At 39.0% G+C, this 26,883-nt stretch overlaps 1 non-coding gene and 3 gene segments (V, D, J or C); 1 reads left to right on the top strand and 3 right to left on the bottom strand.

Annotated features, from left to right (window-relative positions):
- The window catches only part of LOC102415345, a gene marked incomplete in the record, with an annotated part of 786,957 nt that overhangs the window by 353,773 nt on the left and 406,301 nt on the right, over positions 1 to 26,883 (bottom strand).
- Positions 14,273 to 16,493, bottom strand: LOC102415127. The segment is given in 2 exon segments: positions 14,273 to 16,137; positions 16,348 to 16,493. Coding segments are annotated over 2 exon segments (345 nt in total).
- Positions 22,161 to 24,452, bottom strand: LOC112587972. The segment is given in 2 exon segments: positions 22,161 to 23,501; positions 24,279 to 24,452. Coding segments are annotated over 2 exon segments (492 nt in total).
- LOC112577922 lies at positions 25,459 to 25,560 on the top strand. The gene has a single exon (XR_003102119.1). It is a non-coding gene; the product is annotated as a U6 spliceosomal RNA (small nuclear RNA).

Here is a 26,883-nt window from a genome sequence, read left to right as displayed (position 1 = left end):
GTCTGGCTCACCACAAACTTTATTTTGTCTACTTGTCTTTTCCTGGTAATTTGAGTTAGGCAGATCCTGAAAAGGAGTGTGGAAAGAAACAATTAGTATTAAAGGTATGAGATGAGGGGAACAGAATTTTAAACAAGTTGACAAATATTGATAATTATTCAGTAAAATAATTTTACCAGCTCATTTAAGATAGAGTTTAGTATAGGCTATGAACTCTTTTTGTAACTTACTTACTGGTCATTCGTTTAGCCTATACTTACCTTTCCTCCATTCAGAAACAATGACTTTTTAAAAACCCACAGATTTTCAGCTTTCTTGGTGAAAAGCTATCTTATCCAAAATAATTAACTTATCTTTTTTTTCCTTAACTGGGTTTTAGGGCTCTATTTAGATTTTTTAGTAAATAAAATTACTTTAACATGAAATGAAGAAACATCAGTTCTTCTGATTTTTCAGAATCTATTCATTTGTATGTGTTTTTATGAAACTGTAACAGAAATAAAATATTGTTCTTTTGAAATCTGACATTGAATCTTATTTATTAGACTTTGAGGAGGATCAGGATATTCAGTCTTGTTGCCTCTACATGGAGAATTGTACTTATTAGATCTGTCACTCGGAAAGCTATAAGATATTGATGAAGAAAATTGAAGATAATGCAAGTAAATATAAAAATATTTCATGTTCATGGATTTAAGAATAAACAATGTGAAAATGTCCTCTGAACCAGAGCAATCTATAGATTTAAGGCAACCCCTCTCAAAATAGTCATGGCATTTTTCATGCAACTAGAACAAATAATCCTTAAATTTGTATAGAACCACAAAAGACCACAAATAGTCAAAGCAATTTTGAAAAAAAAAAAGAACAAAGTTGAAGGTATCACAGTCCCTGACATCAAAATATGCTTCAAAGGTGTTATAATCTAAAATATACATTGCTGGCCAAAAAACAGAGATTCAGTCAATGGAACAGAATACGGAGTTCAGATTTTAACCCTTGTATACATGGTGAATCAATCTATAACAAAGGAGGCAAAAATAAGCAATTGGGGGAAAGACTGCTTCTTCTATACGTGGTGTTAGACAACTAGACAGCTACATGTTAAAGAATGAAATTAGAATATTTTCTCACAGCATATACTAAAATAAACTCAAAATGGATTAGAGACTTAAATATAAGACCTGAACTCATAAATTCTTAAAGAAAGTATAGGCAATATGCTTTATGACATTCATCTTTGCCATATTTTTGTCTCTATTTCCTCAGGCAAGGACAAAAAGAAACAACACAGAAAATAGGGCCTAATTAAATTAAAATATTTTGCACAGTGAAAGAAACCATTAACACACTAAAAAGGCAACCTATCAAATGGGAGAAGATATTTGGAAGTGATTGGTCAATAAGGGGTTAATGTCCAGAATATATAAAAAACTTTTGCACACAATATCAAAACCACAGGCAGAGGACTTGATTAGGCATTTTCCCAAAGAAACATACAGATGGCAAACAGACACATGAAAAGATGTTCAACATCTCTAACCATCAGGCAAATGCAAATCAAAACCACAGTGAGATATCACCTCACTCCTACTTTGTCATGAATACTATCATGACCAAAATGAAAAATAATTTAGTATTGTCAAGGATGTGGAGAAAAGGGAAAACTTGTGTATTCTTGCTGGGAAAGTAAGCTGGTGTAGCCTCTATTCAAAAGATTCCCCAAACCAATAAAAATATAACTAGTATATGATTCGGGACTTCCCAGGTTGCTCAGCAATAAAGAATTCACCTTCAGTGCAGGAGACACAATTTCGATCCCTGGGTAAGGAAGATCCCCTGGAGTAGGAAATGGCAGCCCACTCCAGTATTCTTGCTGGGAAAATTTCCAGAGACAGAGGAGCCTGGCGATCTATGTTTCCATGAGGTTGCAAAGAGTCGAACATGACTGCAATGACTTAGCATGCACGTGCATTATACGATTCAGCAATTCCATTCCTGGGTATCTATCAGAAGAAAACAAAAACACTAATTCAAAAATATGTATGCACCCAAATGTTCACTGCAACATTATTTCCAATAGTGAAGATATATAGAAACAACCTCAGTTTTCACTCATATGAATGGATCTAGAAGATATATACGTGTGAGTGTGTGTTTGTGTATACAACAGAATATTATTATCCATAAAAAAGAATAAAATTTTGCCAGTTGGGACAGCATGATAGACCTGGAGGATATCACACTTAGTGAAATGTCAGATAGAGAAAGACAAATACTGTATGCTTTCACTTTTATATGAAATCTAAAACCAAAACAAATTAACAAATATAACAAAACAGAAACAGACTCAGACATATAGGGAACAACCTATTGGTTACTAAGGGGAAAGGGGCGGGTGTAGGGGTGAAATAGGTGAAGGGGACTAAGAGGTAGAAACTTCCACTTACAAAATAAATAAATTAAAACTAAGTAATGTGCAGTGAAGGGAAAGAATCAACCCTGCCAAGAACTTGACTGTAGCCAGTGAAACTAATTTTAGACTTCTTGCATCCAGAACTGAAAGAGGATAAATTTGTTTCAAGTGATCAATTCATATATGAACACTGAACAGATATTTTCTGTTTGCTTTGCCCCAGTCATAGGATGAGATGTGAGTATTTGCAATTTGCAAACGTGAGTAATTGGAGAGTTATTTGTATTTGCAATTATAAGGCAGATTTGAATATTCTTGAGACACCCAACTAAACTGGATAACATCTTTATTGGAGTCATTTTGTCCCCTTTTAGATTCTTTCACTTTTTATCATTTTGGTGTCCAGCATATTGTGTTTAAATATTTACTTTAAATCTGTAGTCTTATCTAGATACTCTCCTAGCTACAAGTCAGAGGTTCTAGTGCAGAAGGAAATATAGGAGATATTCAGAAGGGAAAAGACCAAATCCCAAATTCGTTGGGCCAAAAAGTGTGGTTAAAGCTGTACTGGTGTGGGTAAGAAATACTAAATGGGGCAAATACCTGGTAACGGCGTCATGGTGTGACTGTGGCTGGAGGAGGGGCTGAGCTGAGAAACAGTTATTTCCAATTTTATTGGAATGAAGAAGGAAAGAATTGGTTTGGATTTCAGTATTATTTCAGGGTATGAAGGCAGAAAGTTGACACATCTATTAATTTTAATGAATTTTTTACTTCTTGTAGATAGAAATTAAGTACCCTCCAAGATAATTAATACAAGAGATCCTGGGTTAAGAAATGTGATGAGTGTGAGAAGTTTTGAAAAAGTCACTGTAGGAATTGACAATGAGAAATGATTACAGAGAAAAAGAATACTTTCTTGGAAGCACTGTGGGTCTAGTTAGTGCTGGAGGTGATAACAATTTCAATGACACCAGTCTGCCCATCTGTGTGATTTTCTTGAACTCTGCTTTATCAAAGTATATAAGAAAGTAGATTTTTTTTTGTAATTTGATCTTTATAATGACTGAACAGTATTCCATGGTATGTGTGTAATATAGTGTTTTGAATCGTTACCCCAATGAGGATTATAAAAAGGCAGATATTAATCCATGATTAGGAGTTAATAAGATCATTGATATGACATAGAATTAACTCAAAACAATGAAGTTAGTGACTGAAGACTGATTGAAGGAGGACTGCGAAGTTTAGATATTGTAGAAAAAGAAATAAAAGATTGGAAACTTCTGAGAAATAAGATAACAATAAAGAGATCTGGGGGCTAAATGATCATAAAGAGTCAAAGAATGAATGCAGCAGAAGTATATGAGTGTAAGAATCTGAGGATGCAAGATTTAGACAGGATATAAGATTTCAGAGGTGGAGTGGCATCTAACTGGAGAAATATCATCACATCTTTCTGGAGTGTGGCCATGGGAGTTTGTGACTGAGAGGGATCCTAATTGATAAACTTCAGAGTTGATGAGTTCAGGTTTCTCTCTGAATTGTCCTCTCTGAATTTAAGTCAAGGAGTATTTTAGGTTACAGTAGAATCTTCTGTGTTTACATCTTCAATATATAAGGAAGAGTGTGGCGGTGTCTCACTGAATAATTCTCACAAACACACAGGATTGTAAGAGACAGTGCAGGGAGGGTTTGTGGAAGAGCAACTCTCTGAGAAAATGCTGAGTGCATATTTATTGATAACTTATCGTATAATCTTTAACTAAGAGCAGTAAAGCAAGACAGAGACCAGCACTCTGGGGTTAAGTAAGCTACCTCCTGGAGGTCTGCAGGAAATCACATGAGAGTCCTAAAGAAAGGTCTTTGAAGAAAGAGGGGTTTGTTTATCATGCAGAACAGCATCTTTGCAATGCTGACCTGTCAATCAGAACATCTAACTTAAAGGCAGGGGAGAGCAAGCAAGGAAAAGGGAATGAGTAAGATTCAATTCCAGGAGACATTTCTGAGAAAACAGTAAAACAAGGTTCCCACAGAAGAGTGATGTTTATAAAGATGAGAGTGATAAAAAGAATAGGGAAAAGTAGGGGAAAAGGCAAAGCCCCAAAGGGTCAAAGACAAGAGTCTGTTTTTCTGGGGGGTGTGGTAGTGACAAGAATGCTGTTCTCATCTCTAAATTTGAAGTGTTTTAGATGAGGGAGGACCAGAAGTAACCACAAGTGAAAGAGCTCTATTACAAACAGTCAAGTTTCAGTTAGGATATGTGGAAGGAACTTTTACAGGGGCTACTGAATGTTTATTTTCAATACAGTGAGGATTTAGAGGGCAAAGTAGAAAGCAGTGTGGGATGGTAAGAGGTAGTTAGGTCAATGTAGAAAATTAAACGGGTCAGACTCCTTGGTGAATCATTCCTCTCTGCAAGGAGTCAATCAGAGGTAGAAACAAATGTGCCTTCAAAGGTCCTAATACAGAGGAATATGGCCACAACCAGATCAACTGGTGCTCAAGTCTGTAAGAAGACGTCATAAATCAGTAAATTTTGGCTACCCAATGGATTTCTTTTCTTTGTGTTCAGGAAATTGTCTTTTCCATGTGCCATAAGTGTATACACTTGTTACTTGTTTCTTATAACCCTCTTACATCTTATCTACTTTGGGGGCAAGTCAATTTGAAATCACTTAGTATGTTGCACATTTCATGCAATTCTGATAGAATGAATTAGATATTCTTCTAACTTAGAATCAGTCTCTCAGATGTGCCAGCAGATGGAGTTTGTGAAACATTAGAATCCTCAATGTGGCATCGTTCACATCGTATTCTTGGATATTCAAAAAGACTGAGAAATTTGTCCTGGTGTGTAAGATGTGTATGGAAATGTAAATGGCTATGTTTATGATACTTTGGAAATTATTTTGATTCTGTGAGTGAAATCAGAGGTAACAGATACTTGTACTCAAGTCTCGGAAAGTACAATGAGAGGTGCTCTAGCACCTTCCAAAGATCAGCATATCCCTTCAGGACACTTTCAGTCACCTTTCCCCTCATTTCCTCTCTTCCCAGCTTTAGAGCTCACTTGCTTATTTCCTCACTTTGCTTTACCTAAAACATATCTTTCTGTCTGTTTTATTTATTGAAGTGTTCTCAGTAATTAGCATAGTACCTGACTAATAGTAGCTGCTCAATAAACATTTACTGAATAAAGAAATATTCTTGGCTGAACACTTTACTGACAATTGCTAGGGATGCAATAAAATATAGGGGGCAATGAGTTAGATCTTCTATAAAAATAGAAGAAAGAGTCTAAGGACATCACATGGGATCTCATAATGAAGACAAGGATATATTCCAAAATCCTTATTCATTCATGGACTCATTAAATTTTTCCTTCCTATTTACCTTTTTTCTTTCCTTCTTCCCACCCTCTCTCTTTTCCTTTCGTCCTTTTTCTGTTCCCCATTCCTATCATTATTAAATGTGAAATTAGTCCCCAATTATTTTGTTAGGCTCTTCCTGTGAACTTCAGTTCATTCCAATACAAACTTCTCTTTATCACTGACATTCTTCATAGATTGTGATAAATGGAATAAATTTCTGCTTGTTTTATTAAAATTTTTAATTATTGTGTTTGTCATAAGGTGGTGGACACCACATAGTTTGAAAGATTATGATTGCATGTAGCTAGATAGAGTCCTCTGGAAAGACACAAGGAATTCTCCTAACTTTGCAAAAAAGAATAACAAAAAAATGTTCATTTAGACATCAGTTGGATACTCACAGTCAGCGTATTATCACAACTATAAGTCAATGAAAATCTAAACAATGCATATACTGATTCAGCAACATGCCCAAGGAAGCACAGTGCTTGTCAATCCTAAAGTAGTGAATCAATTTGATTAATAAAAAGCCTCTTCTTATATTGGGGCTTCCCAGGTGGCACTAGTGGTAAAGAACCTGCCTGCCAGTGCAATAGATATAAAGACACAGGATCAATCCCAGGGTTGGGAAGATCCCCTGGAGTAGGGCAAGGCAAACCACTCCAGTATTCTTGCCTAGAATCCATGGACAGAGGAGACAGTCAGGATACAGTCCAGAGGGTCACAAAGAGCCGGACATGACTGAAACGACTTAGCATACATGCACATTGTGTATAGTAAAGTACATTTGGATTGTTAAAAAATGCAGGTAATTTCCTATTTGTGGAGGATGCAAGATATGTCTTCTCACTCTGTTGAAGTATGACTGCTTACAGCATACAGAGGGCAAAATGCCACTTCTCCAAAAATTTTAAATGTGCCCTTTGTTGAACATCTAATCAAATTTTCTAGTATCTAATTCATATATCTAATTAAAATTTTAATGTACATGCCAAGTGATTCTACAAAGATGTGTAAGACAACATTCTTTATGATAGCAAATAATAAGAAACAATTATTCATTAATGAGTTAAAATTAATTAATTATTAATTAATTTAATGATAAAATGTTTCAAAGTACTGAATAAGCATCAGAAAGAATGTAGTGGGCCACTCCACTTTGTTTAAACTGTAGAAAGAGCTCCAGGACATTATTAAATCAAAATTAAAAGGCACAATGTAAAAAATCCAAATAAATTCAATTTAATGGCAAATCGTTTGATCTGTTTGTGTGTACATATGTATGTATGTGTATAAATGTGTATGAAGTTGCATAAAGTGATGTGCAAAGATATGTGCATGTGTGTTCAATTGTGTCCAACCCTTTGCGACCCACTAGACTGTAGCCACTCAGGCTCTTCTGTCCATGGAATTTCTCAGGCAAGTATACTGGAGTGGGTTGCCATTTCCTACTCCAGGGGATCTTCCTGACCCAGGAATTGAACCTGCCTCTGTTGTGTCTCCTGCATTGGCAGGCAGATTCTTTACCACTGCACCACCTGGGGTTCAATTCAGTTCGGTGGCTCAGTCATGTCCGACTCTTTGCAACTCCATGGACTGCAGCAGGCCAGGCTTCCCTGTCCATCACCAACTTCCGGAGCTTGCTCAAACTCATGTCCATTGAGTTAGTGATGTCATCCAAGCATCTCATCCTCTGTCATTTCCTTCTCCTCCTACCCTCAATCTTTCCCAGCATCAGGATCTTTTCAAGTGAGTCAGTTCTTTGCATCAGGTGGCCAAAGTACTGGAGCTTCAGCTTCAGCATCAATCCTTCCAATGAATATTCAGGACTGATTTCCTTTAGGATGGACTGGTTTAATTTCCTTGCAGTCCAATGGACTCTCAAAAGTCTTCTCCAACACCACAGTTCAAAAGCATCAATTCTTCAGCACTCAGCTTTCTTTATAGTCCAACTCTCACACCCATACATGACTACTCGAAAAACCATAGCTTTGACTAGATGGACCTTTGTCACCAAAGTAATGTCACTGCTTTTTAATATGCTATCTAGTTTGGTCATAGCTTTTCTTCCAAGGAGTAAGCGTCTTTTAATTTCATGACTGCAGTCACCATCTGCAGTGATTTTTGAGCCCCTCAAAATAAAGTCTCTCCCTCTTTCATTGTTTCCCCATTTATTTGCCATGAAGTGATGGGACTGGATGCCATGATCTTAGTTTTTTGAATGATGAGTTTTAAGCCAACATTTTCACTGTCCTCTTTCATTTTCATCAAGGGGAAGCCTTTCATCAGGGAAACCTTTCACCTGGGGAACTGTGCAAAAATATAAGTAATTGAAATAAACAGGCTGATATGATTTATGTTAAACTGTTAGAAAAGGACAGTGGGAGAAATCTCCTTCATTTGGTGGAATGAAGGAGATACAGCTATGAGCCTTCACTTTTGCTCTGCCTGAGACTTTTATGATGAGATGGATCTATGTGCTGCTTAGAGAATATAGAAAATGATGAAAACTCTTTATAGAGGCAGAACTAGACAGATTAAAAATAAATATTCACTTAGTTTTTGTTTCCTTAAAAATTTTTTTTATTACGAACTTGTGTTCTAGAGTAATAAGAAAATAACATTTCAGATTTTCCTCTGAGTAAGATCAATCTGCAAGTGAAACAACTGTAATAATATGCGTTTCTGAGTATGGATTTGTCCTGGGTCCAAATGAAAGAAGCCTTTGGAAGAGGAGAATTATTTGTGTTTTCCTTATCTTTTCATCTTTAACACACTGAAACCAACATTTTATTGACACGAGGAGGAGCCATGACAAACTATTAATACCTCTTCACTTTTTTCCTGTGTTAAAATTATGATTCTTAGTTTCCTTATCATTCATAGTCAAATCAACCATGAAGCACTTCTTCCTTGTCCTCTTTCTCTTCTTTTCTTTATCCATCTTCTTCCATTTCCCTTCCCTTCATTTCCCTCATGTCTTACTGCTCTTCTGATTCTGCTTCCAGATGACTCTAGATTTGCTCTTGTGACTGCTCCCGCAACTCTGCCCCCCCTCCATTCTTCCCACGAGAGATACTGCACAGGTGCAGCCCCGTCTGTCCCAGTGTGCCTCTCTCAGGACGCAGTAGTACACAGCGGTGTCTCTCAGGGTGACCTGGGGCAGGACCAAGGTGCTGGACTTTCTGTCTGAAGCAATGGTCAGAGAGGCCATGCTGCTGTTCACTGTGCCTTGTAAGCCATGAATGACATACTGTGGACTCTGATTGGGATTTTGCCGATACCAATGTATATAGTCATCTCCACCAATGGTAGAGTGGTTACAAGGCAGGTTTACATCTTCTCCTTCAGCACAATCCACAGAGTTGGGCTGGGTGGTCTTAGCATCAATCACAGTCGCTAAAGGGTCAATAAAATAAAATTATCCCCTGACAACAAATCAGTGTAATTCTGTGGATCAAGGGCACTGCTAACTGCTATTGCTAAGTCACTTCAGTCGTGTCCGACTCTGTGTGACCCCATAGACGGCAGTCCACCAGGCTCCCCCATCCCTGGGATTCTCCAGGCAAGAACACTGGAATGGGTTGCCATTTCCTTCTCCAATGCATGAAAGTGAAAAGTGAAAGTGAAGTCTCTCAGTCATGTCCGCCCCTCAGCGACCCCACGGACTGCAGCCTACCAGGCTCCTCCGTCCATGGGATTTTCCAGGCAAGAGTACTGGAGTGGGGTGCCATTGCCTTCTCCGGGATCAAGAGCACAACACTCCCCAAACTGTCTGGACCTACCCCCTACTCCAGTGTTTTTATCTATGTCCTGAGAAATATTATTGATTCCTATTATATAGGGACCAAAGACACATGGCAAGAATCTAAGAACTCTACAGGCTTTATCCCAGGGTCCTTGGCTCAATAACCCCAGAGATTTCTTCCAACCTACTTACCGCTAAGTTCTCTTCTGGATCATGGCTATGGAATAACCTGTCATGTAGAAGTTTGAGCTCACTAGCAAATGCATAGATCTGTTCTCAATTCCATTGCTATAAGCTGAATAAAACACAGGGAGTAGAGATCAAGTGAATCTTTATGGTCCCTTGGCCTCAAAGTCAACCCTTGTAGACATAGAACATTTACCCAAGGTCAGAAAAACAGTTACTCCAATCACCAGCCTCATACTTCAAGGGCAAACTAGGACTGTGGGCTCAGAGCTCACACTTGTGTCCGCTCCTAGGCTTGTTTCCAGAGAACAGAAACAACTGCTGCTGTTAGAGACTTACAACCAGTGCAGGTGTCTGTTGCAGTGTGTTGTTGCCAGGATCGCTCAGCCAATGATCAAGCAGTTCCATGTCTAGGTCTTCCTGCCCTGTTTTAGTCACATCCTGCAAAGAAGGCGAGACATCTCCAACTCACAGGGTGCTGACTGCTATCCCTTGTGAAGTTTAAAGTCTGGCTCTGGAAAAGGAACATCAATCCCAGTGGTGTGTCTATCCAGAACCTGTCTTCTATCATTTCTTCTTCAAAGAAATTTTCTGATGCTCTGTGAAGCTTGTGGAAGACATTGTTTAATCCCAGAAAGCTTTACTGAGCTCCATATTGTAAAGAGATGAAAATTCCCATCCATGTTCTCTAGTAAATGTATGTGAGATTTCAAAGTAGGCTGTGGTTGTAATGAGGGACAGGACATATTAGTAACATTGAGACAAAGAGCTAAACATCTTGAGCTTGGACATTGGAGCTCAGCATCCTGAAAAGGTCCTTGGAATCATGCATCTGTCTCCATCTAGGCAGACATTTCTCAATGCATCGGTTCTTGATATAGTAACTGATGACAAGGATGGTATTCTCCTCATCCTCCTTGAATAATTGTCCTTAATCCTTATGCCCTCTGTGCCCAAGTTTGTAGGTGCTCTGCACCAAGGATGCAGACACTGAGAGAAAAGACAGAAGGGAAAGCAAACTATCTGGGGTGGAGAAGGGTGGAGGGGGATGATCCTGGCAGAAAAAGAGGAGTGAAGAGAAAAGAGCGTAAGGAATAGGGAAGGGAAGAGTTAACCAGGGGTGGGAAATGGGAAAGCAGTGTTTAGGGAGGTACATGGAAAAGGTTTAAGCTATAAGGCTATGATTCCCAGAACCCTTGACCACATGCACTCAACAAAGGACTATAAAATCAGTTTATTGAAAGACAATGAAAATCTGTCATTTTTCTTCTCTTTTCTGTGGAACATCGATGGAAAACATGTTTCCTTTCCTTTATAGCCAGAAAGGACCACTGTTTCCAAATAAAGCAGCCCTGTCTTGTGACTGAATAAACAAACTGCAGAGCTAAACTCCCACCAGAAGTCAACCTTTTGAAAAGTTCCTCATTTGAAAGGTAAATATCCCTGGTGGCTCAGCCGGTAAAGAATCCGCCTGCTATGTAGGCAATGGGGGTTCGATCCCTGGATCAGGAATATCCTCTGGTAAAGGAAATGGCTGCCCACTCCAGTATTCTTGCCTGGGTAAATCCATGGACAGAGGAGCCTGTGGGCTACAGTCCATGGTGTCCCAAGAGCGGGACACGACTGAGAAAACACACACATCGTAGTTGTGCCACCTCTGTACTCAGCTGTGTTTTCTTAGTTCTATTCCGCTCCACAAAAGATTTTAATTATTTTTGGCTCCTTTATTTTGTCATACCCCCATTATGATCCTCAGTTGTTGGCTTCTTTGTAGTTTTCCTTTTGTCTTTAACCTTCCCATATTTTAAGGTTATTCAATGTTTATAAAGAAAAGTTGCTACATATAAAGCACTCAAGAGTTATCTGTTTTCTGAATGAGTAGTGAGTTGTTATTCATGAACTTAGTAAAAGAAGTCGGAGAAGGCAATGGCACCCCACTCCAGTACTCTTGCCTGGAAAATCCCATGGGAGAAGGAGCCTGGTAGGCTGCAGTCCATGGGGTCGCTAAGAGTCGGACACAACTGACTTCACTTTCACTTTTCACTTTCATGCATTGGAGAAGGAAATGGCAACCCACTCCAGTGTTCTTGCCTGGAGAATCCCAGGGATGGGGGAGCCTGATGGGCTGCCGTCTATGGGGTTACACAGAGTCGGACACGACTGAAGTGACTTAGCAGTAGCAGTGAAAAAAGTTATGCTGAGCAACTCTTGAAATTATTCTAAAAGCAATCTTTCAATCCTATGGAAGTCAAGTTAAACAAAAGACTCCAACAGGATAAATAGAAGGTTATATTTGTGGACAAAGTTCAAGAAAAGATAACAAACATCCCAACTCTAGGATGGAGGAAAATTAAACTAATGATATGGAAATAAATATCATGGTAATCATGCTTCATTCATTTAACAAATAATCACAAATATTCTTTGGGAGTCTCTCTTTGGCGGATCACATGCACACAGAAGTCAACACCCACTATTACTGAAAATATAGGAAGAAATGAAAATGAATTCATTTAAGCTATGTAAGAATATATTGTTTTATTATATTAGCAAAAGGCAGAAGAAAACTAGCATGAACATTTTGTTTGTTGGTTTCTTTGACTTTATTTTTTAGAAGATTGTACAAAACACTTCAAAGTGTCATTTTAAATAATATTGAAAACCCAAAATATATGGAGAATCTAAAAATAAGTTTTCTAGCCTATTGCCTCTTTTCAGAATTTTTAATTTTAGAAGATTATATCTTGACCATATGAGGTGAGGTTATCTTCCTTTGCTTGATGAAAACCAAAATTATGTACTTAACTTACTTTCAAATAATCAAGAGAATTTGCTGAAAGGCTAACATCTCTTTTGTATGTATTTATGATGGGAGTTATGGGAGTAGGTATGATGAATACTCTCAACAATCCAAAAATAAAAGAGAAATTCCCAAATCTAATAAAAGGTATCATTGAAAATATCAAAGTCAATATTATTTCCTAGAGGATTACAAACAAGACAGGTAGACTATCTACTTCTATTCGCTGTCCTAATGGAGGGCATGGGATCAAACCAGGAAAGGAAATAAGATGTATTACATTTGAAAAGGAGAAGCAAATTAAAACTATTTTAATTTACAGATCATAAGTTCATACATGTAGAAAATACAAAGTACCTCTAAACAAACTGTAAGAACTAGAACATATTAGTGCATTGATACAGTCACCAAACACAAAAATCAATTTTATTTCTAGATTCGAGCAAGAATATTAGAAAATGCAATTAAAATGTCATTTATCAAATGCTTGGGAACTAATTTAATATAAGGTATCCAAGTCCTCTTCTTGATTTCTCTTCAATAACTCTAGAATAGTTTTGATTTGGGAGAAAAAAATCACAGATCATTTTAGGGAGATGAGAAATGTCCTCACTTCTGAGGTCTGGGGTAACTAACGCAAATCATGGCCTGGTACTCCGTGGTGACCAGTCCTCGCCACCTACAGACATTAATATCAGGGAAGACTATTTCCTTAGGCTGCTCAATGAAATAGTGTTTGCAAAACCCCAAACAAGAGGTTGGTACTGTCTATTTGGCTGTTGAATTGAATCTGTTCTCATATTGACAGATATCTAGCTCTGTTCTGGCCATTTCAGAGCATAATTAATTCCCTGTATTCACATTTTTCTTAACCCAGTTAACACTACCTCTGGATTTGATGCTGGATATTTAGGTCAATTAAAGGTAAAAAAGTTATATGAAATAAAAGATAAAATTGTTATATCTATAGCAAGTAGCCTTGCTTCCCAGGTGGCTCTGTGGTAAAGAGTCTGCCTGCCAACCAGGTGGATTATTTTTATTTACACAGCACAGGTTTGTACATGTAGAAAATACCCCTCAGTTGGGAAGATCCCCTAAAGATGGGAATGGCAACCCACTCCAGTATTTTTGCCTGGAAAGTCCCATTGATAGAGGAGCCTGGCAGGCTACAGTCCATGGGGTCACAAAGAGTTGGAAACGACAGAGACTAAACAACAACAACAATGCATGTCCTTTACAAAAATCTTAATATTAATGAAAGAAATTAGAGAGGACATAAATAAAGAGGCTATGGATCCAAAGACTCCATATGTTAAGATGTCAATTGTCCCAAATCAATTTGATTTGTCCCAAATCAATTCATAAATTCAACACAATCCCAAGCAAATTACCTCAATCTCTTGTGGTAGAAGCTATTGTATAACTTATGTGGAAGTGCAAAAACCTAGCATAAGCCTTAAATAAGACAAAGAAAACATCTCTTGCATTTCCAGATTTCAAAACGTGTATGAAGCCCCAGTAATTAAGATAGAATGGTCTGTTGGTATGAGGATAAAATGAAATCAATAAACAGAATCAAGTCCAAAAAGAGGTCATAATGCATGTGTCACCAATTTTTTTTTTTCTCTAAAAGTGCCTATGCAGCTCCATGGGGCTTCCCCTGTGGCTTAGCTGGTAAAGAATCCACCTGCAATGGGAGACCTGGTTTCAATCCCCGGGTTGGGAAGATCCCCTGGAGAAGGGAAAGGCTGCCCACTCCAATATTCTGGCCTGGAGAATTCCATGGACTGTATAGTCCATGGAGTTGCAATGAGTTGGACATGACTGAGTGACTTTCAATTTCACTTTTAAAGATGCCTATGTAGCTCCAAGGGGGGAAAGTTGGTCTTTCTAGGATAATAGCTAGAATAATTGGCTATTTGTATTTTTTGGAAGTACCAGTGCTTTGTAGCTTTCTGTGTATAAGTTCTGTACATGTTTTCTGAGATTTATGCCTAAGAATTTAGGGTCTTTCTTGAGCCATTGTAAACAGTATTATATTATTAATTTAGATATCCACATGTTTATTGCTAGTATATAGAAATGCATTTGATTTTGTTTACCTTGTATATCCTGAGACCTTCTGAACCCACTTACTAGTTGTAGGAGTTTTGGAGGGTATATTCTTTGGGATTTTTCTACATAGATAGAAAATAGTGGTAATTTGACTGCCTTTCTGGCTTAAAAGGTTGTTTATATATTTACTTGCTTTACTGCAACTGGCTACAACGTCCAGCGCTGTGCTGAAGGAGAGTGATTAAAGTGGATATTCTCCCTTTGTTCCCTTCCTTAGGGAAAAATATAGAGTCTTTTACCAGTAAACATGCTAAGAGCTATTGAGGAAATTCTCCAGTACTCCTGTATTTCTTAGAGTTTTCACCATGGTAGACTATTGGATTTTGGCAAATGCTTTTTCTACACATTGCTGCTGATGAACTAGCTCATCTTATTGTTGACTCACAACTCTTCTACTTCCCATTAGAAGTCCTCCTCATCTTCTTTGTCTTGGGCCAAGTATGGGTGTAGCATGATGGCAAATGACACCCACTTCTCTTCAAGGTCACCCAGTATTGTTATTGAGACTGAAGGAGGTGAGACAGACAAGTCTTTGTGGGTTCCAAGTGTCCTCATAGTTTAAGTATGACTTTATGTGTCACAGTTTGTCCAGCTTTTGTCCTCACCAAACTTTCCTTTTCAAATGTTACTCTAAGCTCACTTAAAGTGAATTCAGGCTCAACATCAGATATAAAAACAACAGCTTTGTACAGACTTGTCCACCAGCTCTAGCCATTGCCTGAGATCTAGTCCTTATAACTTATCTCTTATTCTACATCACCCATGGTTCTGCTTTTCTGATTGTGCCCTGACACAAAGTCTAAGAGGAAATGACTAAGGACATGGTTTTGATGGGGACTCCACACAGCTAGACCCAGGTTTGTGATGAAGTAAAACTGCCAGTTTAAAGCATTATGGGACAAGTTTTCAAATCTAGACAACTTTACACATGTTCTGTATGACTGACTTAAAGTAAAAAATTCAAGATGAGAATGTATTAGTAGAAAGTTACTCTGGACACCTGTTTCCAATGACATAGAAGGAGACTTTATCTAGAATTAAATCTTCTGATCCAGACCACAACTTAAACAACCACAGGGCTATCATTTCTTGTCTGGGGTCTGTGGGTGTGCATTTCAGCTGGGGTCCTGCAGCAGGGGGGCTCTCTCTTATCAAGCTCTGGGTTTTTGTACAGCTTTTCCTATTACTTCAAGCACTGTGAGTTAACAGAGAGCACAGAAGTACTTTGCAGAATCTTCCAGCTGTAAGGATGAAATGATGAGGCTGATGGATTTATCTGCTTTCTGGAAGTTTACAGAAAAGCGGCCGTTCCTTGCATTACCGTGTTCTGAATACTGTTGAATAAGGTAAGTCATCTGTCCACTGGGAAGTTGCTTGTACCAAAAAAGGGTGTAATAGCTCCAGCTTGTTTCATACCGACAATTCAGGGTGACTGACTGCCCCACTTGGCTGGATATATCTGGCTGGTCTTGAGTAACTTTCTGGGCCACACCAGATGCTGTGCGGAAAACAATCAGAAAACAAAGATGAAGCAGTGAATAAAATAGTGTAGGAGTTATTTAGGATCCAAAGACAAAAAAATTGAAATCATAAGATGCTTGTTTTTCCCCAATCCTCCTTTCCTCCCCAAGTCCCTGTGAAGCTCCACGCGCCTGTGTGCAGTCCTTTCACCCTGAACACTCGCACCCATGTTTGGAAGCATCCCTACCAGAGAAGGCGATGGCCAGGAACACCCAGAGCAGACTGGAGAGCGGCATGAGGTATGGATTCCCCTGCACAAATGTGCTGAGTTCTGCCTCAAGCTGAGAGTTCAGTGTCTCTGTGTGCCTGGCAGCATATATACATAGTACCTGGTTCCTGTGTGACTCCTTCAAATAGGAAGTGGGGTTTGTCATGTTCAAGGTAACGTCATCTGTGCACAGATGGGAAAAATAGTCTGATTCACCACAAACCCTTACTTTGTCTATTTTTCTTTCACTGGTGATTAAGTTAGACTGAGCCTTAAAGAGGGCTTCATAAAAGTAGTTATTAGTCAGAATTTGAGCTGAGGGGTATCATAGAACAAACAAATTGATAATCATTGATAAATACTTAGTGGAATAATTCTGCCATCCCATCGAAAGTAGGATTTGTTTTTTAACTTTTTATTGGAGTTTAGTTGATTTACAATGTTGTGTTACAGAAAATGAAATGTCCATCAGCAGAGGAATGGATAAACATGTGGTACATATGTGCAATGAAATTATTGCTGTTCTTTAGTTGCTAAGTCCTGTCTGACTCTGTAGCCCATTATGCTCCTTTCTCCATGGGATGTCTTAGGCAAAAATGCTAGAGTGGGATGCCATTTCCTTCTTGAAGGGATATACCTGGCCCAAGGATCAAACCCATACCCCCTGCTTGGCAAGCAGATTCTTTACCACGGAGCTACTGGGAAAAGCCCACAATGAAATCACTCAGCCATGAAAAAGAACAAAATAATGCCACCTGCAACAACATGAACAAACCTAAAATAAGACAGTATAAGCTATGGACCCTTCTTGTAATCTACTTACTTACTAGTCATTCGTTTAGCCTATACGTACATTTCTTCATATAAAGTCTAAATAGTATATTTAAAAACTCACAGGTTTTTGGCCTTCTTGAAGAAAGGCAACTTATCCAAAATTTTTAATGAATTTTTTTCTGGGTTTTAGAATTTTAAAATATTATTAAAATACAAATGATAATCTGATACCTCAGCTTTATATGCACTCCTTTTTTGTGCATAACTCTATGAAATTTTTTCACAGGTGTAGGTTTTTGTACCACCACTAAAATCATGTACAGAATTTTTCCATCTCTCTAAAGATAACCATTTTCACACCCTCCCCATCCCTGCAACTGGTGATGACCCCTAGCAGATATGGATCTTTTCATCTCTATATTTTGTCTTTTTGAGAATTCTATGTAAGTAAACTTATACTTTATGTATGCAGTCATAATAATATCTTAAGTGTAATCATCCACTATGTAGTCTTCTGAGACTGACTTTTTCACTCAGCATTGAGATCCATCTTGGCTATTCAGTTCAGTTCAGTTCAGTCGTTCAGTTGTGTTCGACTCTTTGCGACCCCATGAATTGCAGCACGCCAGGCCTCCCTGTCCATCACCAACTTCCGGAGTTCACTCAGACTCATGTCCATCGAGTCAGTGATGCCATCCAGCCATTTCATCCTCTGTCGTCCCCTTCTCCTCCCCAATCCCTCCCAGCATCAGAGTCTTTTCTGATGAGTCAACTCTTCGCATGAGGTGGCCAAAGTACTGGAGTTTCAGCTTTAGCGTCAGTCCTTCCAAAGAAATCCCAGAACTGATTTCCTTTAGAATGGACTGGTTGGATCTCCTTGCAGTCCAAGGGACTCTCAAGAGTCTTCTCCAACACCACAGTTCAAAAGCATCAATTCTTTGGTGCTCAGCTTTCTTCACAGTCCAACTCTCACATCCATACATGACTACTGGAAAAATCTTGGCTATTAACATGTATCAATAGTCTGTTTCTTTTAATCACAACAGACTGTCTTCAATTTATGATGAATCAACTTAGGATTTTTGACTTTCTGGTGTGGAGAAAGCTATGTATGACTTCACTAGAAATCATACTTCGAATTTTGAATTTTGATCTTTCCCTTTGTTAGCAACATGCTGTATTACATTCTCTGATGATTCTTGGTAGCAATATTGAGCTGAGCTCTCAGTCAGACCCAGGAACAGGGGGGTAAACAACTGATCCACTTACAGCCATTCTGTACCCGTACAACCGTTACGTGTTTCACTTTCAGTATAATACCTTTAAGGTAGGCCAGGCGAGGCTCTGACTCACAGTAGGGTAAGTATATTAAATGCATTTTCCACTTACTGGTATTTTCAACTGAAAATGGTTTATTGAAACTTAACTCTATTGCAAGCTGAAATAGATGTATAAATTATATTTTATTGTATGGGTGTACCATGGCATAATTAGCTATTCATACAACAAAGAACATTTGGCAGACTTCCAGTTTCTGCCATCACAAATATAGCTGTTGTGGATATGCATGTAATTGTTGTGTGAGCATCTGTTGCTGTTCAGTCGCTCAGTCAGTCTGACTCTGCGGCCCATGGACTTCACCACACTAGTCCATGGGGTCGCAGAGATAGTGAAGGCTCTCTGTCTTTCACTATCTCTCGGAGTTTGTTCAAACTCATGTTCATTGCATCAATGATGCCATCCAACCATCTCATCCTCTGTCACCCATTCTCCTCCTGCCCTCAATCTTACCAGCATCAGAGTCTTTTCTAATGAGTTGGCCTTCACATCAGATAGCCAATGTATTAGAGCATCAGCTTCAGAATCAGTCCTTGCAATAAATACTCAAGGTTGATTTTCTTTGGTATTGACTGGCTTGATCTCCTTACTATCTCATTAGCACATATATGCAAAAGTTGCTCAATTTTTAGTGCAATATCTTTCCAGTGTTAATTTTATCAAAGAATTTTACTTTGCCACCCTTTCCATCTGTTCATATCATTCTTCTTTCAGTTTTTCCTCTACTTTTAGATTTTTTCTTATTTTACAGTTATCATGTATTACATGGATGATGTAGTTTTCTAAACTTTCATTCTAATTACTGAAATGAATTATTTTCAGACGTTTTATCCTCCTCTTTTTGCCCAGGATACTTTCTTTTCTATGTGCTGTATTGTGTATATACTTGTTATTAGTTAATTTGAAAATCACTTATTGTGTTGCCAGATTTATGCAATTCTGGTGTAATGAATGAGTTAGATATTCTTTTAACTTTAGATTCAGGCCTTCAGATGTGCAAACAGGTAGAATTTGTAAAACATTAGAATCCTCAGTATGCTCTGCCAACAATCTCTTCATGATTCAATTTATTAATATATTAGTTGTAGGGAAATAAAGTTAAAATACACAATGTACCAATGGAGCTCCAAGTTATTAACTCCTACTGTTTTTCTTGTAAGATCATCTAATGGTAAATCTCTACTGATAGAGGGTTCCCAGGTGGCGTTATGGTAAAGAACCTGCCTGCCAATGCAGGAGACATAAGAGATGCGGATTCAATCACTGGGTCAGGAAGATCCCCTGGAGGAGGACACAACAACCCACTCCAGTATTCTTGCCTGGAGAATCCCATGGACAGAGGAGCCTGACGAGCTACAGTCCATAGGGTTGCTAAGAGCCGGACATGACTGAAGTGACTTAGCAAGAACTAGTGGTAGAACTAACTACAGTTCTGTTAAAAAGTACTCATTAATTCTGTAATTTATAAAGATTTCAGTAGAATGTTTTAAAGCAAGACATATACAGTATAAAGATAGCACATGAGTTTTTTTAATTGGTAGGGATTATTTCTGAATGGGGATAAAAAACAGGAATAAGAAAAGGCTTTCTGGCAAGCACTGTCTCTCCTATGGACACAGCATTGCTGAAATATCATATGGACCTTTAACACCTTTGTTGGCTTATAGTTATGGAAAATGGATTGATTTAGAATACCAGTTGATATTTAAATGACTTTTTCTTATGCATTTTTCTAAAATTAGAATTCCCACCTCTTTGTGGGGGAATATAGTTAAATGCAATTCTAATTTTTCAAAATATCTGGTGTCAACTACCTTATGACAAACACAAAGTATTAAGAATTTTAATGGAAAAAGGATTTTGTATAGGAATAAACTGAAGATTCACAGGAAGAGCTTAGCAAAATGCTTGGGGACATATTTCACTAATAATGATAGGGAAAAAAGAGTAAGGAGAGAAGGGAAGGAAAGGAGTGTGGGAAGAAGGAAAAGAAAGGGAAATAGAAGGAAAGGATTAATGAGTTTATGAATAAATATTTTCAAATATATCCCTGTCTTTATTATAATATTTATGTGATGTTCTTTGACTCTCTCTACTATTTTCATAGAAGATCCAACTCACTCTTTCAATATTTTATTGCATCCTTAGCAATTATTAGTTACTAGCAATTACTAGTAACATCAGTCATGAATATTTCTTTACTCAATAAATGTTTATTGAACACCTACTATTTGTTGGGTACTGGGCTGATTACTGAGAATATTTCAAAAAACAAAAGGAACGAAAAGATATGTTGCAGGAAAAGTGAAGTGAGGATAAAGAAAGTGAGCTCAAAGGCCGTGAAGAGAAGGAAATGAGTGAAAAAGTGACTGGAGGGAATGTGGGGCAGCACCTCTCATTGAACTTCCCAAGATTGAGTACAAGTATCCATTCCTCATCTCTAACTCACGAATCAAAGCAATTTCCAAAGCATGATAAACAAAGCAATTAACATTTAGGTACACATCCTATGCAGCAGGATAGATTTCTCAGTCTTTTTGATGATCAGAGAATATTATGTTAGTGATGCCACTCAGATCAAGGACCGGAATGGCTCTCTCTTTCTCTGTCTTGTGCTCTAATTTCCTCTATATCTTTTCTCTTGGGGAAAATGTGCGGCTAATAAAGAGCTACTGCTACTGCTACTGCTAAATCACTTCAGTCGTGTCCAACTCTGTGTGACCCCAGAGACGGCAGCCCATCAGGCTCCACCGTCCCTGGGATTCCCCAAGCAAGAACACTGGAGTGGGTTGCCATTTCTTCTCCAATGCATGAAAGTGAAAAATGAAAGGGAAGTTGCTCAGTCATGTCTGACTCTTCTCGACCCCATGGAAAGAGCTAAAGATGCTTCAAAATCTTGCTATAATTGGTAATAAATATTTCTACTACCATTTGAATATTTAGGGGGCAATGATATCTCTTTGCAGCATTAGGGATTCTTGCTTTTCTAGAGTAACAACGTATACTTTCTATTCTAATACTTGACATTTGCCCTAAAATAAGTCACCTTCTGTGATTGGTATTGTGATTCATTCCACTGTCTTTCCAGTTGATTCATTATTGAGGGGCGTTCTTCTTACTATTGCTTCCAGTAAGGCCAGATTGAACTACACAGGCTGAGATTTTGGACCTTGACATTCTTAGATTTAAAAATAATTTCAACAGTTGGGCTAACACATATTAAGACTGAATATAGGCAACTTTTAAAATCTGTTTAAAGCTTAGCTTTGCCAGCTGAGCTACCAGTGATGCAAACTTCACCTTCCTCCTGTTAGCCGAAGTATAAATGTTTATACCACATGAATGGCAAGTTGTCACTTTCTCAAAAATTTTTTAAATGCACCTTGTTTTGTAAATAACCATTCTAGTTTCAGAAATTACATTATAATAGAGATGTCCCTGTAGATACAAAAGTGAATTACAAAAATATATAAAGACAACACTCTTCACGATAGCACAATAATAGAAACAAATATTTATTAATAGAAAGACAATTAGAATGTTTCAGAGTACTACATGGGATTATAAAGAACTAATTGGACTGCTTCCCAGGTGGCACAGTGGTAAAGAATCTGCCTGTAATGCAGGAGATAGAAAAGACCAGGTTTGATATCTGGGTCAGAAAGATCCATGTTGGAGGAAATGGCAACCCACTCCAGTATTCTTGCCTGAAAAATCCCTTGGATAGAGGAACCTGGCAGGCTACAATCCATGGGGCTGCAAAGAGTTGGACACCACTGAGCATGCACAAACTGATTTTTTACTGTAGGATGATTTCCAGCACACTTTATTAACTGAAAGTCAAAAGGGAAGTTGGAAAAAATTCAAATAAATCCAACTTGCCTGTCAAATTGTGTCCATACGCATATGCATGTAAGTGTAAATGTGTATGTAATTGCATAAAATTATATGCAAATATATAGATAATTGAAAAAAACAGACTGGCATGCTAGCTTTAATTATCAGATTTGGTTTTCTCGGAGGAAGGTGGAAACTAGGCTGGAATGAAGATGATACAGCTGTGGGCTTTTACTTTTGTTCTGCCTGAGTCTTTTATGATGAGATGGTTCTGTGTGTTGTTTAGAGAATATAAAAAACCATGAAAACTCCATGTAGAGGTAAAACTTCCAGACAAATTAAAACTAAATTAATATTCACTTAATTTTTGTTTCTTTCTAAAACAGCTTCTTCCTGACAAATATGCATGTTTGAGACTAGCCACAAAAAACATTTGGGATTTTTCTTAAAAAAGTAATTTATTTATGCTAAGAGGAACAACTATAAAATTTCAGAGTCTGGACTTGCCCTGAGTCCACATGAAAGACACCTTTGGAACAAGGAGAACTATTTGTATTTTTCTCACTTTTAGGTTGAGACTAACACACTGGAACCAACATTTTACTGACACGAGAAAGAACCATGAAAAATTGCTAATGCTTCTCACTTTATTTCTAGGATTCTTAGTAGCCCCATAATTCTTTTCAGCTACATCAACTAATGCGGCACTTCTTCCTTGTCCTTTTATTTCCTTTATGCATCTCTCCCCTTTTCCTTCCCTTCATTTTCCTCATCTCTTACTGCTCTCTGACTCTCCTTAGACTCTAGATTTGCTCTCGTGACTGCTCCCCCACTGAGTTCCCCCCTTCTTCCCACCAGAGATACTGCACAGGTGCAGCCCTGTCTGTCCCAGTGTGCCTCTCTCAGGACGCAGTAGTACACAGCGGCGTCTCTCAGGGTGACCTGGGGCAGGACCAAGGTGCTGGACTTTCTGTCTGAAGCAATGGTCAGAGAGGCCACGCTGCTGTCCACTGTGTCTTGAAAGCCATGAATGACATACTGTGGACTCTGATTGGGATTTTGCCGATACCAGTGTATATAGTCATCTCTACCAATGGTAGAGTGGTTACAAGGCAGGTTTACATTTTCTCCTTCAGCACAATCCACAGAGTTGGGCTGGGTGGTCTTAGCATCAATCACAGTCCCTATGGGTTAAGAAATTAAATTAGCTCCAGAGCACATTTCAGTGTAATTCTATGGATTAAAGGCATAACCCTCCTATAACTGTCTGGCCCTGGTACCTACTCCAGTGTTTCTACTTATGTCCTGCAAAAATATTATTGGTGTTCATTATTGGATTGCAAGGAGATCAAACCAGTCAATCCTAAAGGAAATCAAATGTGAATATCATTGGAAGGACTGGTGCTGAGACTGAAGCTCCAATACTTTGTCCACTTGCTGACAAGAGCTGATTCATTAGAAAATACCCTAATTCTGGGAAAGATTGAAGGCAAAAGGAGAAGGGGGCATCAGAGGATGAGACAGTTAAACAGTATCACCGTCTCAGTGGACATGAATTTGAGCATACTCCAGGAGATAGTAGAGGACAGAGGAGCCTGGCATACTGACATCCATTTGCTCATAAAAAGTTGGATACATCTTAGCAACTGGACAACAACAAAATTATAGAGACCAAAGATACATGGCAAGAATCAGAGATTCCACAGGCTTTGTTCCATGGGTCCTTGGCTTAATAAGCCCAGAGAATTCTTACAACCTGCTTACTGCTAAGGACTCTTCTGGTATCGTGGCTATGATTTAAACTGTAATGTAGAAGACAGGCCTCTTTAGCAAACCCACAGATCATTTCTCAGTCCCATCTCTATAATGCTGAATAAAACACAGAGAGAGGTGTAGAGAGTAAGTGACTCTTTGTGGCCCTTTGCCCTCAAAGTCATCCCCTGTAGACACAGAACACTTACCCAAGATCAGAAACACAGTTACTCCAGTCACCAGCCTCATACTTCAAGGACAAGCTAGGACCATGGGCTCAGAGCTCAGGCTTGTGTCTGATCCTTGGCTTGAGGAGGTTCCAGGGAACAGAGGCAACAGCTGTCAGTAAAAACTTACAACCAGTGCAGATACTACTATGTTGTTGCCAGGACCTTCTCAGCCAATGATCAAGCAGTTCCTTATCTATGTCTTCCTCCCTGGTTTTAGTCATGTCCCCCAAAGACGGTGAAACATCCCCAGCTCACAGTGAAATCATCTATGAAGTTTAATGTCTGGCTCAAGAAAAGGAATACCGATCACAATGATGTGTCTATGCACAACCATTGGTCTTTCATTTGTTTCTTAAGAAACTGGCTGATGCTCCATGAAACTTGTGGAATGCATGATTTAATCCCAGAAAAATGTACTGAGCTCTGTGTTGTGATGAAAATGATGAAAACTTCCATCCACATTCCAGAAAATGTATGGGAGAATCAAAAGTAGGCAGTGATGTGCTCTAGGAGACAGGAAAAATTTAATAACATTGAGACGAAAAGCTACACATCCTAGAACTCGCAGCTCTTGTGAAGGTTCTTGAAATCATGCATGCATTCCTACGTAAATAGACATCTTCCATGCGTCTGTCTTAATATACCAACTGATTGACATAGATAGTGTTCACCTCTCCTCCTTGAACAGTGGTTCTTCAATCCTCATATTCCCTATGCGATACTTGTGGGTGTTGTGAAACAAGAATGCTAAGGCAAAGGAATAGAAAAAAAAGCAAACAAAGTGGGGGTGGGGTGGAGGTCGGTATAAGGGGTAGAAAAAGTCTAAGGATGGGGAAAAGAGTATAAGAAATAGAAAATGGAAGGGATAATCAGAGCAGGGAAATGGGAAAGCAGTGTTAGGGAGGTACATGTAAATGGCTTAGGCTATTGGGTTAAGATCCCCTGAATCCTTGACCGCACACATTCAACAAGAGATAATAAAGCTCAAGTTGTCTAAAGAAGGTAAAAGCATGCCATTTTTCCTTTCTTTTTTTTTCTTGCACAGCAATGGGAAACAAATTTCCCTTCCCTTCTCCCAGTAGCAGTTCTTACATGAAGCAGCCCCCTCTTGTGACTGAATAAAAGAACTGCAGAGATAAATCCAGACCAAAGTCAGCAAGCAACTGTTTGTAAAGCTCCATCTAAAATTGGAACGATACAGAGATTAGCATGGCCCCTGGGCAAGGATGACTCGCAAATTCGTGAAGCGTTCCATATTTTATTAGGGACTTCCCTGGTGGCTAAGATGGTAAAGCGTCTGTCTACAATGCGGGAGACCCGGGTTCGATCTCTGGGTCGGGAAGATCCCCTGGAGAAGGAAATGGCAATCCACTCCAGTACTATTGCCTGGAAAATCCCACGGTTAGAGGAGCCTGGTGGGCTACAGTCCATGGGGTCGCAAAGAGTCGAACACGACTGAGCGACTTCACTTTCACTTTCAGATTTGAAGATAAATAGGGGATTTATCCCAGGGGATAAATTTCCAGGGGATTCCCTAGTGGCTCAGACTGTAAAGCGTCTGCCCACAATGCGGGAGATCCAGGATCAGTCCCTGGGTGGGGAAGATCCCCTGGAGAAGGAAATGGCAACCCACTCCAGTACTCTTGCCTAGAAAATTCCATGGATGGAGAAGCCTGGTGGGCTACAGTCCATGGGGTCACAAACAATCAGATACGACTGAGCGACAAAAAAAAAAAAAAAAGGCTTCTCAGGTGACTCCCAGACAGCTCAGTTGGTAAAGAATCCACCTGCAATGCAGGAGACCCGGGTTTGATTCCTAGGTCAGGAAGATCCACTGGAGAAAGGATAGGCTACCCATTCCAGTATTCTTGGGCTTCTCTGGTGGCTCGGCTGCTTGTGGCTCAGCTGGTAAAGAATCCTGCTCCAATGAGGAAGACCTGGGTTCGATCCCTGGGTTGGGAAGATTCCCCCGGAGAAGGGAAAGGCTACCCACTCCAGTATTCTCCCCTGGAGAATTCCATGGAATACAGCCCATGGGGTCACAAAGAGTCATACATGACTGAGCAACTTTCACTTTCACTTCAGGTGACCCTAGTGGTAAAGAACTCCCTTGCCAATGCAGGAGACTTAAGAGACACAGTTTCAATCCCTGGGTTGGGAAGATCCCCTGGAGAAGGGCATGGCAACCCACTCCAATTTTCTTGCCTGGAGAATCCCTTGGATAAGGGAGCCTGCTGGGCTACCTCCATGCATTCACAGGGACAGACACGACTGAAGCAGCTTACCACATTGCACACACATCTTACTTGTAATACCTCTGTGCTCATCTGTGTTGTCTTGGTCCTAAAGACTCTATAGAAGGTTTTAATTATCTTTGACAGCTTTATTGCAGTCATATGATAGTGCATTCTCACTTCTTGATCTCCTTGGTATTCATTTGCATCTCACCTTCCCACGTTGAAAATTTACTTAAAAGCCCATATAATTTAAATGTTTATAAGAGAGGTTGGTACAGAGTAGGCACTCAAGAATTATCTCTTTGTTGAATGAGCCAATGAATTTATTGAATTTAATGAAAATGTTG

This window comes from Bubalus bubalis, chromosome 11, assembly GCF_019923935.1.
Source record: "Bubalus bubalis isolate 160015118507 breed Murrah chromosome 11, NDDB_SH_1, whole genome shotgun sequence".
Taxonomy (NCBI): Eukaryota; Metazoa; Chordata; class Mammalia; order Artiodactyla; family Bovidae; genus Bubalus; species Bubalus bubalis.
The sequence above is the reverse complement of the archived record's forward strand: the minus strand, read 5'-3'. Positions and strand labels throughout refer to the sequence as shown.